Genomic DNA, 16755 nt, shown 5'->3' with positions numbered 1-16755 from the left:
TCATTACAAACATTTGTAGAAGTTAGTAATAAAATGTCATTTTTTAAGAGTAAAGATATTTGATAACTAAAGGTAAAAAGACAGTAATTTGTTTTCAACCTAAGATCTGGTTCCAATATGACTATGAATTAAAATGGATTTGTTCATCAGGTACATTCAATATTATATACATCAGATATCTCTCTATTTCTTAGACAAAGCATCATAGATTTCATCACAATTTATATTTTAAAATCGCAAACTATAAATTAACAACTAATTATATCAAAATTCTCATCTTACTTCTCCATTTCTTAATGTTGTGATGGTTCCTCTTGCTACACCCATTCTGAATAGTGTTTCTGTGGCCTGTAAATTAAAAAAAAAAAAAAAACAGCAAAAATATATAATCTACAATCTCTCCTCAATTGTATATCCCACACCCTAAATGTGAAAAACATTCAATACTATTATATATCCAGCAACTTCTAGAGAACGATCAATAAGTGGTATATGCCTACAGTCCTAGCTACTCAGGCAGGAGGATCACTTGAGTCCAGGAGTTCAACACTACAGTGAGCTATGATTGAGCCACTGCTTAGATGACAGAGTTAGACCCCGTCTAAAAAAAAAAAGAAAGAAAAGAAATGCAACGCAACTAGAGAACTATCTACAAGGCACAATAAGAGCTAGAAGTTATAAATTATACCCCAGAAATATCATTATCACAATCTTTTAAGAGCTCAAACTTGATTGTTTCAAATGGTTATTTTGATAATCTGGTATTCTTCCAGGACTATAGTTTCGAATTAGTTTGCTTAGACAAGTTTAAACCTTAGTTTAATGAACAAAAATTAAGTTCAAATTTAGCATTTAAATTCAACTTGGAAGTTATCATTTATTCTGAATTTAGTTTCCATTTGAATTTAGTTCCAATCACTTATCTGCTACTAATATACAGACAGGAGATGAAGTAATGTAGTAATGTCATATGTTAAGTGACACACCAAAATAGTTATTGCTCGCTATACACTAACAATGAACAATCAGAAAAGGAAATTAAGAAAACAATTCCATTTACAACAGCATTAAAAAAAAAAAAACTCCTAGGGAAAAATAAAACAAGGAAGTGAAAGACTTGTAATCTGAAAACAACAAAACATGTGCTGAAGAAGACACAAATAAATAAAAAGATATCCTGTGCTCATGGTTTGGAATACTTATTATTAAGATGACAATATAATCCAAAGTGATCTACAGATTCAATGCAATCCCTATTAAAATCCCAGTGGCACATTTTGCAGAACTAGAAAAATCCATCCTGAAATTCATATAGAACGTTAAGGGACCCCAAATAAACAAAACAAACTTGAAAAAAGAAGAAGAAAGTTGAAGGACTCACTTTCTGATTTAAAACTTACTACAAACCTACAGTAATCAAAAATATTTGGTACTATCATAAAGATGGACATCTAAGACAATGGAATAGAACAGAGAACCCAAAAATAAATCCTTGCATACATGATCAAATGATATTTGACCAGGGTAATAAGACTATTGAGTGGGCAAAGGACAATCTTTTCAAAAGTACTTTAAAAAACTGGAAATCCATGAAGCTGTCCTCACAGGCTTAACAAGAATTTTGATTAGAAATATAGTTATAATTAAGCATAAATCAGCTGCACTTTGACCTACTTCCTTGTAAGCAAAAGTCTAGAAACAGTACATACTTTCCATTTGAATCCCCATTGTTACTACAGATAGAATTTCTGACACTAAGGTTGTAAGACTTTTTTTTAAGATAGATAGGGTCTCTGATGTTAGAATCATAAGGCTTTTGCTTATTCAAGATATGGAATACTTAAGCAGATCCTGAATTCCAGTAAAACGGCTGACACCAACCAACTTAAAGATCCCCAAAGAGGAACCAAATCAGCATGAGAATACAGTTCCTTCGTCTCCCTGTCCCATGATCTCACCGTGCACTCTTGGACCAACCAACCATCTCCAAACTCTGGCACACTCCAAAAGCCTTCAAAACTCTAGTCCCAAACTCCACAGGGAGATGGATTTGAGGTTTCCTCTCATCTCCTCAGTCAGTGGCCCTAAACTTAAACATCTGTCTCTGCTGCAATCTGATGTCTTGGTGTACTGACTTGCTACACACATTGGGCAATGGACCTCTTACAGTTACCTCCACATATAAAAGAATGAAGTTAGACCTTTACCTCTATCATATACAAAAATCAACTCAAAGTGGATCAAAGACATAAATTTAAGACCTAAAACTATAAAAATCTTAAAAGAAAACATAAGGGAAAAGCTTTACGACATTAGATTTAACAATGATTTCTTGAATATGACACCGAAAGCACAAGCAACAAAACTAAAAACAGTCTGGGCATGGCGGCTCATGCCTGTAATCTCAACACTTTGAGAAGCCGAGGCGGGTAGATAACCTGAGTTCAGGAGTTCGAGATCAGCCTGGCCAACGTGGTGAAACCCCATCTCTACTAAAAATACACAAATTAGCCGGGCGTGGTGGCACATGCCTGTACTCCCAGCTACCCGGGAGGCTGAGGCAGGAGAATAACTTGAACCTGGGAGACGGAGGTTGCAGTGAGCCGAGATCGCACCACTGCACTCCAGCCTGGGCAACAAGAGTGAAACTCAGTCTCTAAAGCCGAGATCGCACCACTGCACTCCAGCCTGGGCAACAAGAGTGAAACTCAGTCTCTAAATAAATAAATAAAAACTGGATTTCACCAAAAATTAAAAACTTTAGTGCATCAAAGGACTCTATCAACAACATTAAAAAACAACTCATGAAACAGAAAACACCTGCAAATTGCATATCTGATGAGGAGTTAATATCCAGAGTATATTAAGAACTCCTACCACTCAACAACAAAAACTAAACAACCCAATTAAAAAATGGGCAAAGGACTTGAAGAAATTTATCCAAAGAACATATACAAATAGCCAATAAGCACATGAAATGATGCTCCACATCACTAATCATTAGGGAAATGCAAATCAAAACCACAATGAGATACCACTTCCCATCCATTAGAATGGCTATTATCAAAAAGACAGAAAATATCAAGTATTGAGAAGGATATGGAAAAATTGGAACCCTTGTGCACTGCTGATAGGAATGAAAAATGGCACAGCCACTGTGGAAAACAGTAAGGCAGTTACTTTAAAAATTACACATAGAATTATACAACCCAGCCACCCTGCTTCTGGGTATGTATCCATAACTACTGAATGTAGGCTCTCAAAGAGGTAATTTGCATATGTTCACAGTAGTATTATTTACAACAGCCTAGATGTAGATGCAACCCAAGTGTCCATCAATGAATAAATGAATCAACAAAATATGGTATATACATACAATGGAATATTATTCAGACTTAGAAAAGAATGAAATTCTGATATAGTATACAACATGGATGAACACTGAAGACATTATGCTAAGTGAGCTAAGCAAGAAGCAAAACAACAAATACTGAATGATTTACTTATATGAAGTATCTAGAGTAGTGAAATTCATCGAGACAGAAAGTAGAACAGTGGTTACTAGAGGCTGAGAGAGGAGAAATGGGGAGGTACTATATGATGGACATAGAGTTTCAGTTTAATGACAAAGTTCTGGAGATTGATAGTAGTAGTGGACGCACGACAATGTGAATTTACTTAATGCCAGTGAACTGTACACAGAAAAATGGCTAAAACAGTAAATTTAACATTGTATATATTTTACCACAATTTAAAAAAATAGTTATTCCTATTTCCAATGCTTCCCCATCTTACAATTGCTGAGGATTTAGACCCTAATAAAACATTCTTTAGGATTGTATCTAAAGAGTACTGAATGGAAAATCCATTGATACAGTGTAGAACACTGTAATATACAGAAAGAAAAGGATATTGATTTCTTAGTTTAGAATTTATTGAACAATTATTTCATAAGCACTGTAAAGGGCAAATTGAAGGAATTAGCGATAGAGTCAATTTGACAATGCCCTTGTTTTTAAGGAGTTTACATCTAGGGGAAAGTGGGAGCAAATAACTACAGCAATAAATAAGTCATAAGCATCTGAATATGTGCAATGAAAAAAATTAAGCATAATAAGCATATGAATAACAATGAGGTAGAAGGGATATTTTAAATAGAGTAAATCAAGGGTAGCCTCTTTCAGGAGAAGATAATTTGAACGGAAACTAAGTGAAACCAGAAAGTGAATAGCCAGTATGGATATTACAATGATAATCACAGTAATAATTGCTGACACTAACTCAATACCTACTATTTGCCAAAACCCCCTCTACAAAATGTCAATATATCAACTAATTTGAAAATTGGAGGAAAAAAGGTTCTAGTCAAAAGACCACAAGAGCCTGTAGGTAGGATCATACTTGGCATGTTTGAGGACAAATAAGACAGCCAGTGGGGCTGAAGGAAAAAGACTGCATGAGATGGTTGAGAGTGCATGATGGTTGAGACAAGAATAGGGTGCATGTTCCTCTGTTCAATATGTGCTTTTATTTTTCTAGCCTGGCATAAAAGGAATACATTTCTAACCTTTAATAATCAAAAATATGTAATTTGAAGGATGCTCTACTAAATATAAATTTTAAGAATTTATAAACTTAGAAACATCACACAATTTTAAATTTAAAAACTAAACATACATCAAATAAAATCCAAGGGTACAAGAGGTGGAGAACTGGAGAAGGGGTAAGGAAACTGATATATGTGGGAGACGCATAAAAAAAGATGCCTAACAGATATTATGGAACCGGACCTCAGAGTATAGGTAAGAACTATCAATATCATTTTGGTGTCATCAGTGTATAAAGAGTTGATTGTAACCAGAAAACTTGATGAGGCAAATCAAGAAAGTTAAACGTAAGAAAAGAATAATAGGAAATAACAACATATAAAATGAGGCAAAAGAAAAGGATACAGCAGGGAAGGCTCAAAAGTAACATAAGGGCCAGATGCGGTGGCTCATGCCTGTAATCCCAGCACTTTGGGAGGCCGAAGCAGGTGGGTCACCTGAGGTCAGGAGTTTGAGACCAGCCTGACCGACATGGTGAAACCCGTCTCTACTAAAAATACAAAAAATTAGCCAGGCATGGTGGCACATGTCTGTAATCCCAGCTACTTGGGAGGCTGAGGCTGGAGAATCGCTTGAACCAGGAGGTGGAGGTTGCAGTGAGCCAAGATTGCACCATTGCACTGCAGCCTGGGCGTTAAGAGTGAAAATCCGTCTCAAAAAATAAAGTAACATGAGAATCAGAAGGCATTCCAGAAAAATAAAATCCTAGAAGTCAAGAGTAAATAATTTCTCAAGAGTAAAGAATTTCAAAATGAAGAGAAGCCATTACGTTAAATATACTACAGTGAACATATAGACTTAACGTTACTCCGTCCAGAAATACTACAAAAACGACAGAAGGAAATAAAAGAGTATAAACCACAAAGAAAAAAAGAACACAATAAGGGACAGATGGAACACAAAAAATATCAATGAAACTTTGGAGCATGAACAAGAGAGTAACTGACTTAACAGTACAAAGGTAGCTACAATTTCACTCTCTGAAGAGTCAGAAGACATGCTAATTTGTTCAGCAGAACTTAGGAATTAGAAGCATCAATAGAAAGGCACCAGAAGGCCAGAATGCAGGTAAGACTGAGAACTGGTGGACTGGCTGCAAAGCAGTCTAAAAAGGAGTTAGACTCCTCTCTTCTTGTCTGCCCAGTTAGACAACGATCACCTCCCTCTCATACCAAGAGAAGATTCCCTAAAGGGAAAAAACCAGAGTTAGGATAATTAGGGCAGAAGTGAGACACTATACTAATAACGATGGGATATTAAGTCAAACCATACACAGCAAATGTTAGGCCACCATCCATCCCACCTCACCACCTACTATATCTCTTTCCATTGATCCAAAAGCAGTGGAACTCCGTTTATATCCCAACCACTTTCCCATTCTCAAGATAGGTAATAAGAGGATCCCTCTCTACGAAAAAAAAAAAAAAAAAAAGCAGCCCAAGAAAAAAGACCCACAAGATGTTAACTTTTGGAAATTACACATTGAAATAGGTAGATGCTAACTTTTGGAAATTACACATTGAAATAGGTAAAGACCCACAAATAAAAACAGTGAGCTTCTATAAGCTTCAAAGTAACTTTTAAATAAAAGGCAAACAAGAATTAATAAACATTTAAGGAATTCCTTTAACATGACAGACAGAGCAAAATAAACAGAAAAAAGAAATTTGGAAGAAATAAATTAAATGGAAGATCAAAAGAAATTTCTGAAAAGTACCCACAAAAACACATCCATTGCAACCATAAAACAAGAATAGGATGTTATAAGAAAAGGAACACTTTAGAGAACTGAAGGACTCTAAGAAATTACAATAGCAAAACTATAAATTTTAGTGAAAAAATTCCAAATAAAAGTTGAGAAACTCTTCCAGGAATTCAAACAGAAAAACAAAGAAATAGAGTAGAGGACACAAAATTACACTAGGATATTTCTCAATATAAGGATATGAATTCCCAAAGTGAAAGAGCCTGCTAAGTACTCATACTCAGCACAGTGATTTTTTAGAGACCCACATTAAACCACATCCTGAAATTTCATTAAACAAAGAAACAGGAACCAAAACAACCCAAGACTACTCAACAACAATACTTGCAACTAGAAGACAATAAAATAATGCCTTAAAATTTGGAAGGTAAGGAATTTCTCACATAGAAATCTGTATTAATCAAACTCTTAATTATGAAAATAATATAAAAATATTTCCAGATTTGCAAGACCTAAAGATCTAAAAATATCTACCTCCCAGCCACAATCAGTAAAATACAGAGTAAATCCAAAAAGACAACTGGGATTCAACAAATTACAGAGGTAAACGGAAGTCTCAAGCAGTCAGACAAGACCGGAACGAGATAACAAACTTAAACAAATGATGTAGCTCCACAGAGGGAAAAATATAACTGAAAAATTACTAGGTGTTCTTGATAATATTGAAAGGAATCTTATGTCACAAAGTTAGGGAGTTAGTAATAGGTACAAAGAAACTAAGAAAATAAAAAGTGAGGCAATTATAAACTACGAAAAAAACATAAGGTAGCAAGAAAAGTTGTACAATGGCTCAGCTACGAGTAATTGTTACACAGTTTGAACAGAATATGTTAAACATTAAATACAATTTTAAACAAAATTTATGTATTACCATATTGTGAACATCCCCACACCACCATAGAGTGTAAAGAAAACCAAATTCCCATCTTCTGTAGTAGGAAGTCAGTAATGTGTAAACCAAAACAAGAATAGCAGTGTAGGCAAGTTAATTTAGATATAACGAAGCAACAGAGGAAATAAGGCAAAGACTGCAAGTGGTTGCCTCTGCATTGTGGAATTCATGTGTTAGAAGCGGTGGAAAAGAATACTACTATTTTCTGTAACCTTTGCAGCATACCATTTCACTTTTTTCTTTTTTTTTTTCGCTCTTGTTGCCCAGGCTGGAATGCAATGGTATGCTCAGCCCACTGCAACCTCCACCTCCCAGCTACCAGCGATTCTCCTGTCTCACCCTCCCAAGTATCTCAGATTACAGGCATGCACCACTACATCCAGCTAATTTTTTTGTATTTAGTAGAGACAGGGTTTCACCATGCTAGTCAGGCTGGTCGCTAACTCTTGATCCTCAGGTGATCCACCCGCTTTGGCCTCCCAAAGTGCTGGGATTACAGGCGTGCACCACCACGCCCAGCCACAATTTCACTTTTAAACTACATGTAAATATTTAATTAAATTTTGAAAAAAACTATTATAGAAGTAATCAACAGTGTCCAATAGGTCAAATATTTTACAATTTTAATACAGCAGTGCAGATGAGAATATAGTTGAGGACTGAATGAGAAGATATAAATTGTATAAGTAAATGTGGAAAGTTTGACAACAAAGGTAAAGAAGGAGATTGAGTTGTGGCTAGAATGAGAATCATAGTTGAGAGAAAATTGGTAACAGGATATTTTTAGGATAGAAGATATTTAAACACATTTTTACTGGCTAAGTAGAAGTCAGGGTTCAGTAAGGTGGAAGAAATTACAGATACAAGAAGGAAAATGGCTATGACTGAGAAAGATTCCTGTTTAAGACAGGATTAAGAACACACATAGCAATCTGTTGTCTGTGTTAAAAGGAAGCAGGTGCAAATATAACTAAACTCTCTTCCTCTCCCTTTCCCTGATCCTCTCCCACTGTGTAAATTTTCCCCTTTTCTCTTCCCCTTCCCTCTCCCTCTCTGAATTAGAAGAAAGAATAAACCTCTGAGAATGACGAAGACACTAACATAAGGACAGGGGTGAGAGTATAGGAACACATAAGTAAATAGAACATAGAATTGCTAAGTAGTACTTAAGCCCAGCTAAAGTTGAAAAACACAAATCTTTGTTGTTGCAAATCCACACAGTTATGGCATTAGAAAAATAGAAAGATTCACAGTTTAGAAATCGTCAAGACAAAGTTAAGCAAGGCTATAGACTTAATTAGTAAAATACAGCATGTAATTTATAAATAAGAGCTAAATTTTTTCTAACTTTTTTTAAATGAGAAGTAAGAATCTCTAGAACATTTCTCCAGAGGCATACACACACACACACACACACACACACACACACATACACACAAAGGTATGGGAGGAGTTGGTGCTAAGTTAGAAAATTTTTAAAACGTTTAAAGCAAACTGTTAAATTTTGTAAATTCAGCACAACATGAATATAACTCCAACCCACAATTCATTGAAAGATTTATAACAGGCCAATAATGGGCAGGAGAAGGGTTATTCACATACTCAAACAAAAATTATAAATTTACTATGATAGATTTTTATTAAAGCATGTACAACTAAATGTTGAAAGGTCTATTCTCAGAAATTTTTATTAAGAAATAAATTTCTCACCCATTATGTTCCTGTATTTATTCTATTCTTAATGATACATATATTAAACTACATCTTCAATCTTCCTGTTTCTTTTTTAATTCTATTTAATCTAGTGATACGATTTTTAACAGTCCTCCTGTAGGTCAGGCTACTTACTTTATATATTTGAGGAGCAAAAGGGGAAAGGCAGAGGCAGCAAGCACTTAAAATAAAATATGCAATAATTTCTCAAAACCAGATCAAATTACATTCTTTCTCATGTCTCAAAACCCTAGGCAATCAGAGGATCAAATTCTTTTTCGGTACCTTCTCCAGTAGAAGAAGAATACCAAATTCAATCCTTTGTTCCCAACTTATTTATTTCATCAGCTCTTCCCACCAACATTTTTAAGGGTATCTCATTCTAATAGCATTCTGCCAATTCAGCTAAGCTTCCTTTGTTTCTATGGGAAAGCACTGAAGTGTACAACTTTCTTTTGACCTCTGCTAAAGAGATTGCTTTTCATTTCCTTGTACCTAAACAACTACTAACAAGAGTCAAAAATAATGAATTCAGAGCTAATTCTCAGCATTTGTAAATTTACCTATAGCAAATTTTTGATTGAAATGTCTCTTTCTTTTGAGTTTTTATTACATCTAAGATGACTAATATTAAAAACATTTATTCATTCTATGTCAGTGACAGGGGGAAATAACTGTCCACAATGTCTTTGTTTAAAAATAAGTTAATGGCCATGTGTGGTGGCTCACGCCTGTAATCCCAGCACTTTGGGAGACTGAAGCAGGCAGATCTCGAGGTCAGGAGTTCAAGACCAGCCTGGCCAACATAGTGAAACCCCATCTCTACTAAAAATATGAAAATTAGCTAGGCATGGTGGTACGTGCCTGTAGTCCTGGCTACTCGGGAGGCTGAGGCAGAAGAATCACTTGAACCCAGGAGGTGGAGGTTGCAGTGAGCCGAGATTGCACCACTGCACTCCAGCTTGGGCAACAAAGTAAGACTTTGTCTCAAAAAAATAATAAGTTAACAAGAGACTGTTTTTAAGAACAGTGCTAGACAAGAGACTTAAGAGACATAAAACCTAGATGTAATAAATGCAAACTTCTGGATTGCACTTTTGTGTGTGTGTTTTTGTGTATATGTGTGCAAATCAAAAAGATCTATAAGGTTGTATGCTGAGGTGATAAAAGCAGTAATCTCAGGGTGATTTTCTTCTTTAGTTATTTTCTGTGTTCTGCTATGCAGACACATTGTTTGGTAATAATAAAAATAAAAAGTAACAATAACAGTAAGCTGGGCACAGTGGCACATGCCTACAGTCCCAGCTACTCAGGAGGCTGAGGCAGGAGAAACCTTTGAGTCCAGGAGTTAAGAGGCCAGACTGGGCAATATACAGAGACTCCTTCTCTCAAAAAAGAAGTAACAATTTTTGTTACACTAAAAGTTGTGTTTGTTTGTTTGTTGTTTGTTTGAGACAGTCTTGCTATGTCACCCAGGCTGGAGTGCTACGGCACGATCTCGGCTCATTGCAACCTTCGCCTGCCAGGTTCAAGCGATTCTCATGCCTCAGCCTCCCGAGTAGCTGGGACTATAGGCACACGCCACCATGCCAGGCTAATTTTTGCATTTTTTAGTAGAGACGGGGTTTCGCCATGTTGGCCAGGCTGGCCTTGAACTCCTGACCTCAGGTGATCCCCCTGTCTCGGCCTCCCAGAGTGCTGGGATTACAGGTGTGAGGAGTATGATTATAATACATTTCAATCATCATCTTACAATACCTTTAATCATGTAGGCATCATCTTATAGAACGATTTCAGTGGGTCAATTTAACATGCAATTTATAATTATAAATACAAAAATCATTGTATTTAGCAGATATTTATTTCCTATTAGGCAACTAAATGTCTAGTTATCTCATTTCCAATTGTTTACTACTTGGGCAACCTTAGGCAGGTCATTTAAACTCTCTACACATTGATTTTGTCTGTAAGATGGTCACAGTTAATATCAACCGGCCTGAAAGTGGTCAATGCAGGTATTAATATATGTGAAAACACTCCACAAAGAGTTAGATGGCGTAAAACATTGAATCCAAGGTCTAGTTTAGTACATCACTTTTTGAGATTAACGGATGTTTGACAAATACTAATTTTGACTTTTCAAATGTAAAAACATGTGATGGATTAATGAAAAACCAAAAACAAAGGTACACTAATCATAGCTGTGAATACGAAAAGCAAAAATCACCAGGTAGAGTGGCTCACACACGTAAGTAGCCTCCCAGCTACTTGGGAGGCTAAAGTAGGAGGATCGCGTAAGGCCAGTTTTATTTTCTAAAAAATAAAAATAAAACAATTAGCCTGGCATGGTGATGCATTACTCCCAACTACTACAGAGGCTAAAGCAGGTTCATGTAGAATCAACTAATTTTTTTTTTTGAGACTGAGTCTCACTATATTCCCCCAGGCTGACCTCAAAAAACTCCTGAGTTCAACTAATCCTCCTGCCTCAGCCTCCTCAGTAGCTGAGATTACAGACACATGCCACCACACATGGCTTCCACTGATTTTTGACAAAAGTACCACAAATACACAATGCAAAAAGGACAGCGTCTTCAATAAATAGTGCTGTCAAAACTGGATTTTCACATACAGGAGAATGAAATTAGAGACTTGTCTCACACCACATACAAAAATCAGTGCAAAATGGGTTAAAGACTTAAACATAGGATTGAAACTCTAAAACTACTAAAAGAAAGCACAGGATAAAGACTAAACAACACTGGTCTGGGCAATGATTTTTGGAATTTGATCCCAAAGGTGCAGGCAACAAAAACAAAAATAGACAAATGGGAATTACATCAAACTAAAAAGCTTCTGCACAGCAAAGAAAACAACGGAGTACAGAGACAACCCAAGGATTGGGAGAAAATGATTGCAAATCATCCATCCAATAAAGAATGAATAACCCAAATATGTAAGGAGAACAAACAATTCAATAGCAAGAAAACAAAAAATTCAATTGAAAAAAAATGGATAAGTGACCTGAATAGACATTTCTCAAAAGAAGACATACAAATGGTCAACAGATATACGAAAAAAAAATCAACATCAGAAATTAGCAGAGAAATGCAAATTAAAACCACAATGATATATCATCTCACACCTGTCAGAAAGGCTTTTATCAAAAAGATGAAAGATAAGTGTTGGCAAGGATATGGAGAAAAGGGAACCTTTATATACTCTTGGTGGGAATATAAATTAGTACAGGCATTATGGAAAAAAGTATAGAAGTTTCTCAAAAACACCAAAAATAGAACTACCATATGACCCAGCAATCCCACTGCTGGGTATTCACCCAAAAGATTTGAAATCAGTTTGTTGAAGAGATGTCTGCACCCCTATGTTCATTGCAGCAACTATTTACAATAGCTAAGTTATGAAATCAACCTAAGTGTCCATCAACAGATGAATGGATAAAGAAAAGGTGAGGTATTTACACTATGGAATACTATTCAGCCTTTAAAATGAAGGAAATTCTGTCATTTGAGACAAACTGGATGAAACTGGAGAACATTATGCTGTATAAGTCGTACCCAGAAAGACAAATATCACATGTTCTCACTTATATGAAACCCATAGCAGAAAGTAGAATGGTGGTTACAGAGGCTGGAGGTGGGGGAAATGAGGAGATTTGATCAAAGGGTACAAAATCTCCAGAGATATATGGCTTTTTTTTCTTCTTTTGAGTTCTATTGCACTGCATGCTGAATACAGTTGATAATAGAGTACAGCACATTTCCAAATTGCTAAGAGAGTAAATTTCAAATGTTCTTTCCACAAAAAATTTAAGTAATTGAGGTAATAGATATGTTAACTAGCTTGATTTAATTATTCCACATTGTATTCATAGATTATAACATTGCTTTGTTCCCCATAAATGTATACAATTATGAATTGTGAATTTATAATAAAAAAGAAAAACCATACCCAGATACATCACTAACCAAATTATAAAATCTAAATATAAAAAAACTCTTGAAAGTAGCCAGAAAACACACACACACACTTTCACACACAAATTACATGCAGTAAAACATTATGGTTAGATAAAGTGAATTCCAAAGTATATTCCCAACTAGAAGATTAAAGGTAATACTTTCTTCATTACAAATGAAAACTTGACACTTGGAGTAATCCCTCATGATGATAAACAGCAGTTCACATTACCAAACACTTCCCATGAAGGGAATGGCTTTCTTTCCTCAAAAGAGCAAGGCCTGCAGGCAAAATTCAGCCTGCCACCTGTTTATATAAATGAAGTATTACTGGCACACCACCATGCCCATTTGTTTACCTATTGTCTATGGCTGCTTTCAAACTACAATAGCAGAATTGAATAGTTGCAAAAGAGACTGTATGGCATTCATAGCCAAAAATATTTACTGGCCCTTTAGAAAAAAAAGCATGCTAACCACTGATTTAATTTAACACAAAAACACCATATTTATCTACTCAAATAGGTATGCATTCATCAGGATAATTCATTGTAAATATTTACTTGTTTGTTGTTTTCTTAATCTTAGCAAATGCAATTTACAGCCCTACTAATAATTTCTGTATTTTTTTAATTTTATACTATACTATTTTCCAAATTTTTAAAATCAGGTACATATATTAGTTTTGAAATTTTAAAAGAAATTTATCAGGAACATCTAATAATGGTGAGGTAAAGGTCACATCATTCGTCTCACAGAAAACAATGTAAAATCTGGACAAAAGTATTTAAAACAATATTGAAAGAACAACAAAATGCAAGCAGAATTTGCTCATGAAAGACTGCTACTGTATAATGCAAGAACTTAGTTTTTGCCTTTCTCACCAAGGGGTGCTCACCAAACTCCCCAGCGGTTCTGACAGCAGAAAACTATATCCTTACCACATCAAAGTGGTTACATGTCAAAGTTCAAAAATTAGAGCAACTATAGTTTAAGAAGGAAATTCTGGAGGGGAAAGATCCACAGAAAGACTGAGACACAAATTCTGAATATAAATTCTACTCAAAAGCTTGACTGACTGCTTAATTTTGCATACATGTTGGAAATACTCAGGATCCTGACAAAAAGTGAGGCAAAAACTAGAAAGCATTCTACACCTAAACGACAAAGCTGCTGTGTGTTTGCTGCACCTTTGACTAAGGTGTGATCTGCAACTGCACACAGCTCAGGTGAAAGAAAGCAAAAGCCTACTGGCTTGAAGTTTCAGAGGGCAGAACCTAAGGTTGGAGGATCAATTGGAAATATACAGCATAAAATGTCCAATTTCCAATCAAAAACAACTAGACACACAAACAAACAAACAAAACAGGAAAGTGTGCTCCATAGTCAGGTTAAAAAAAAAAAGAAAGAAAGAAAAGAAGTCAATGAAGACTGAATCCAAATGGGTCCAGGTATTGCATTTCAAAAACAAAGATGTCAAAATAGCGTTTATAAATACGGTCAAAAGTTATAAGAAAACATGCTCAAAAAATTCTTGGCAATATGTTATTTAATAGATGGATAAATAAGGAATTTCAACAGAAAAAGGAAACTATAACAAAGAACTAAATGGAAATAACTGAGCTAAAAAAGTACAATCACTGAAATAAAAATTTGCTAGATGATCTCAGCAGAATAGTTGAGATGGCAGAGAAAAACAATCAGTGATCTTGAAGATAGATACCAGAAATTTCTAATTTGAAGAAGACTGAGGAAAAAAAGACTGAAGAGAAATGAAAGACTCAGAGACCAAGAAATATCAAATAGTTCAATGCATGTAATTGAGGTCCCAACAGGAAAGGAGATAGAAAAGGAGGCAGAAAAAAAATGAAATAATTGTCAAAAACCTCCTGAATGCTGAAGAAAAAAAGAAGAAGAAAAGAAGAAAGGAGGAAGAGGAAGAGAAAAAAGGAGCAGAAGGAAAAGCAAAAGGAGGAGAAAGAGGAAAAAGAAAGGGAAACAGGGAAAAAGGAGGACAAGAGGGAGAGGAGAGGAAGGGGTGAAGGAGGGAGAAGGGAGGAAGGAGGAGGAGGAGGAAATCTGGAAGCTAAAAGAACTCCAAAAAGGAGAAACACAAAGCAATTCGCACATGGACACATCATATTCAAATTTCTGAAAACCAAAGATAAAGAAAACAATCTTAAAAGCAGACACTTTATATTTAGGGAGAGAAAATACAATTAATGGCAGACTTCTCGACACAAATAGTAGATGCCGGATTGTCAACCCAGAATTCTACATCCAAAAATAACTATTTTTGAAAAACGCAAATGAAATAATAATTGAGATAGGGGAAAACCAAAGAATCTTTTGCACACAAATCAGCCTTTTCCAGTAGCACTTACAGCACAGCTACATGAGGCTGCTTCCACAGTACTCTATCCATGCTCTCAAGCCAGGCTCTCCTAAAATAGTTGCTGCTTCTGAGAACTTCCTGAAGATGATTTCCACAGTAGCTTCAGCTGCACCCCTAGGCAACTCTCTACCAACACTACCAAGACGGCAGGCATTTTCTACAGACCTGCTCCAGCTCGTCCATGCTCTGGCAAGAGTGGACTCTTCTACAGACCACCTGTGGCCCATGCCCTCTAGCAAGTTTCTACACTACCAGCAAATAATGAGTTACAAACTCTCTTTAAAGAGATCTAAAGCAAAGCCTGAGGGGGTTTGGGGAGGAGGACCCTCTCTCAAGTCCTTGGTTCCTTCATTTGCTAACCTCCCCTAGCTTTTACCTGCTACTGCTAGATCCCTTAGATTCCTCTTGTACCCCTTTTAGCAATTAAGACACCATTCAATAGCTAATCTTTCTTTATATGAAAACACAAAAGACTGCTGCTGTGTAAGGTAAGAACTGTGAGTTTTTGCCTTTCTTAATTTTAAATTTTTAAATTCTAAATATTTACTTTTTTTAAATATTAAATTTTTAAAATTTTTCCTATTCTAATAACTAATAGAGTTTCTGTCTGCAGGGTAGACACTGCTATGGAATGAAACTTCTTCAATTTGACAAGGGACAACTATCATCAGACTTATAAGTGAACAACTTTCTACCTCAAATGAGAAATAAGGTCAGGATGGCCACTCTCACCACTTCTATTTGCTACTTTTCCGGATGCTCTAACCCAGTGAAATAAAACACAGAAAAGATATTATAAAAATAAACATTGGGAAAGAAGCAATAAAACTTTCCAAATGCACACAGGACATGACTGTGTAGGTAGAAAAATCCTAAGAAATGTATAAGAAAGTGATCTAGTCGTAAGTTTAGCAAACTCATTAAAAACAATGTACATATTCAATACACAATTGTTTTCTGTATCCTACCAAAAAAAAATTAGAAAATGAAATTTTAGAAAACATTTCCATTCCATTAGAATACAAATACATTAAACATTTAGGGATAAAGCTTAACAAAGGAAGTATAAGACCTAAATACTAAAAACTGAAAAATAATGCTGCAAGAAATTAAAAACCTAAGAAAGTGCAGAAATATGCTATGTACATAAATGGAGATTTAATATTATCAAATCTCCTCAAATTGATCATAAAGTCAAAGCAATCTCAATCAAAACCTAACAGGCATTCTTGCAGAGAATGACAATCTGAGTAAAAAATTTATATTAAAAATGCAAAGGATACAAGATAGTCACAACAATGTTAAAAAAAAAAAAAGAACAAAGTTGGCAGATTTATTTCAAGACTTACTATAAAGCTTCAAGTAATCAAGACAGTGTGGTAGTGGAATAAAGTTAGAATTCAAAA

At 35.3% G+C, this 16755-nt stretch overlaps 1 protein-coding gene across 7 annotated transcripts in view; it reads right to left on the bottom strand.

Moving 5' to 3' along the window:
* Nucleotides 1-16755, bottom strand: part of TMEM135 (transmembrane protein 135) — a 354887-nt gene that overhangs the window by 158432 nt on the left and 179700 nt on the right. For 5 of the 7 annotated variants that reach the window (XM_063671308.1, XM_054438028.2, XM_054438030.2 and 2 more), the window contains one exon: nucleotides 283-348. The exons of the other annotated variants lie outside the window; for them this stretch is intronic. In XM_063671308.1, coding sequence (XP_063527378.1) covers nucleotides 283-348 — 66 coding nt within the window. The remainder of the gene's footprint in view (nucleotides 1-282; nucleotides 349-16755) is intronic. 7 annotated transcript variants of the gene reach the window in all.

The sequence above is a fragment of the Pongo pygmaeus genome, chromosome 9, assembly GCF_028885625.2.
Source record: "Pongo pygmaeus isolate AG05252 chromosome 9, NHGRI_mPonPyg2-v2.0_pri, whole genome shotgun sequence".
Classification (NCBI taxonomy): Eukaryota; Metazoa; Chordata; class Mammalia; order Primates; family Hominidae; genus Pongo; species Pongo pygmaeus.
The sequence above is the reverse complement of the archived record's forward strand: the minus strand, read 5'-3'. Positions and strand labels throughout refer to the sequence as shown.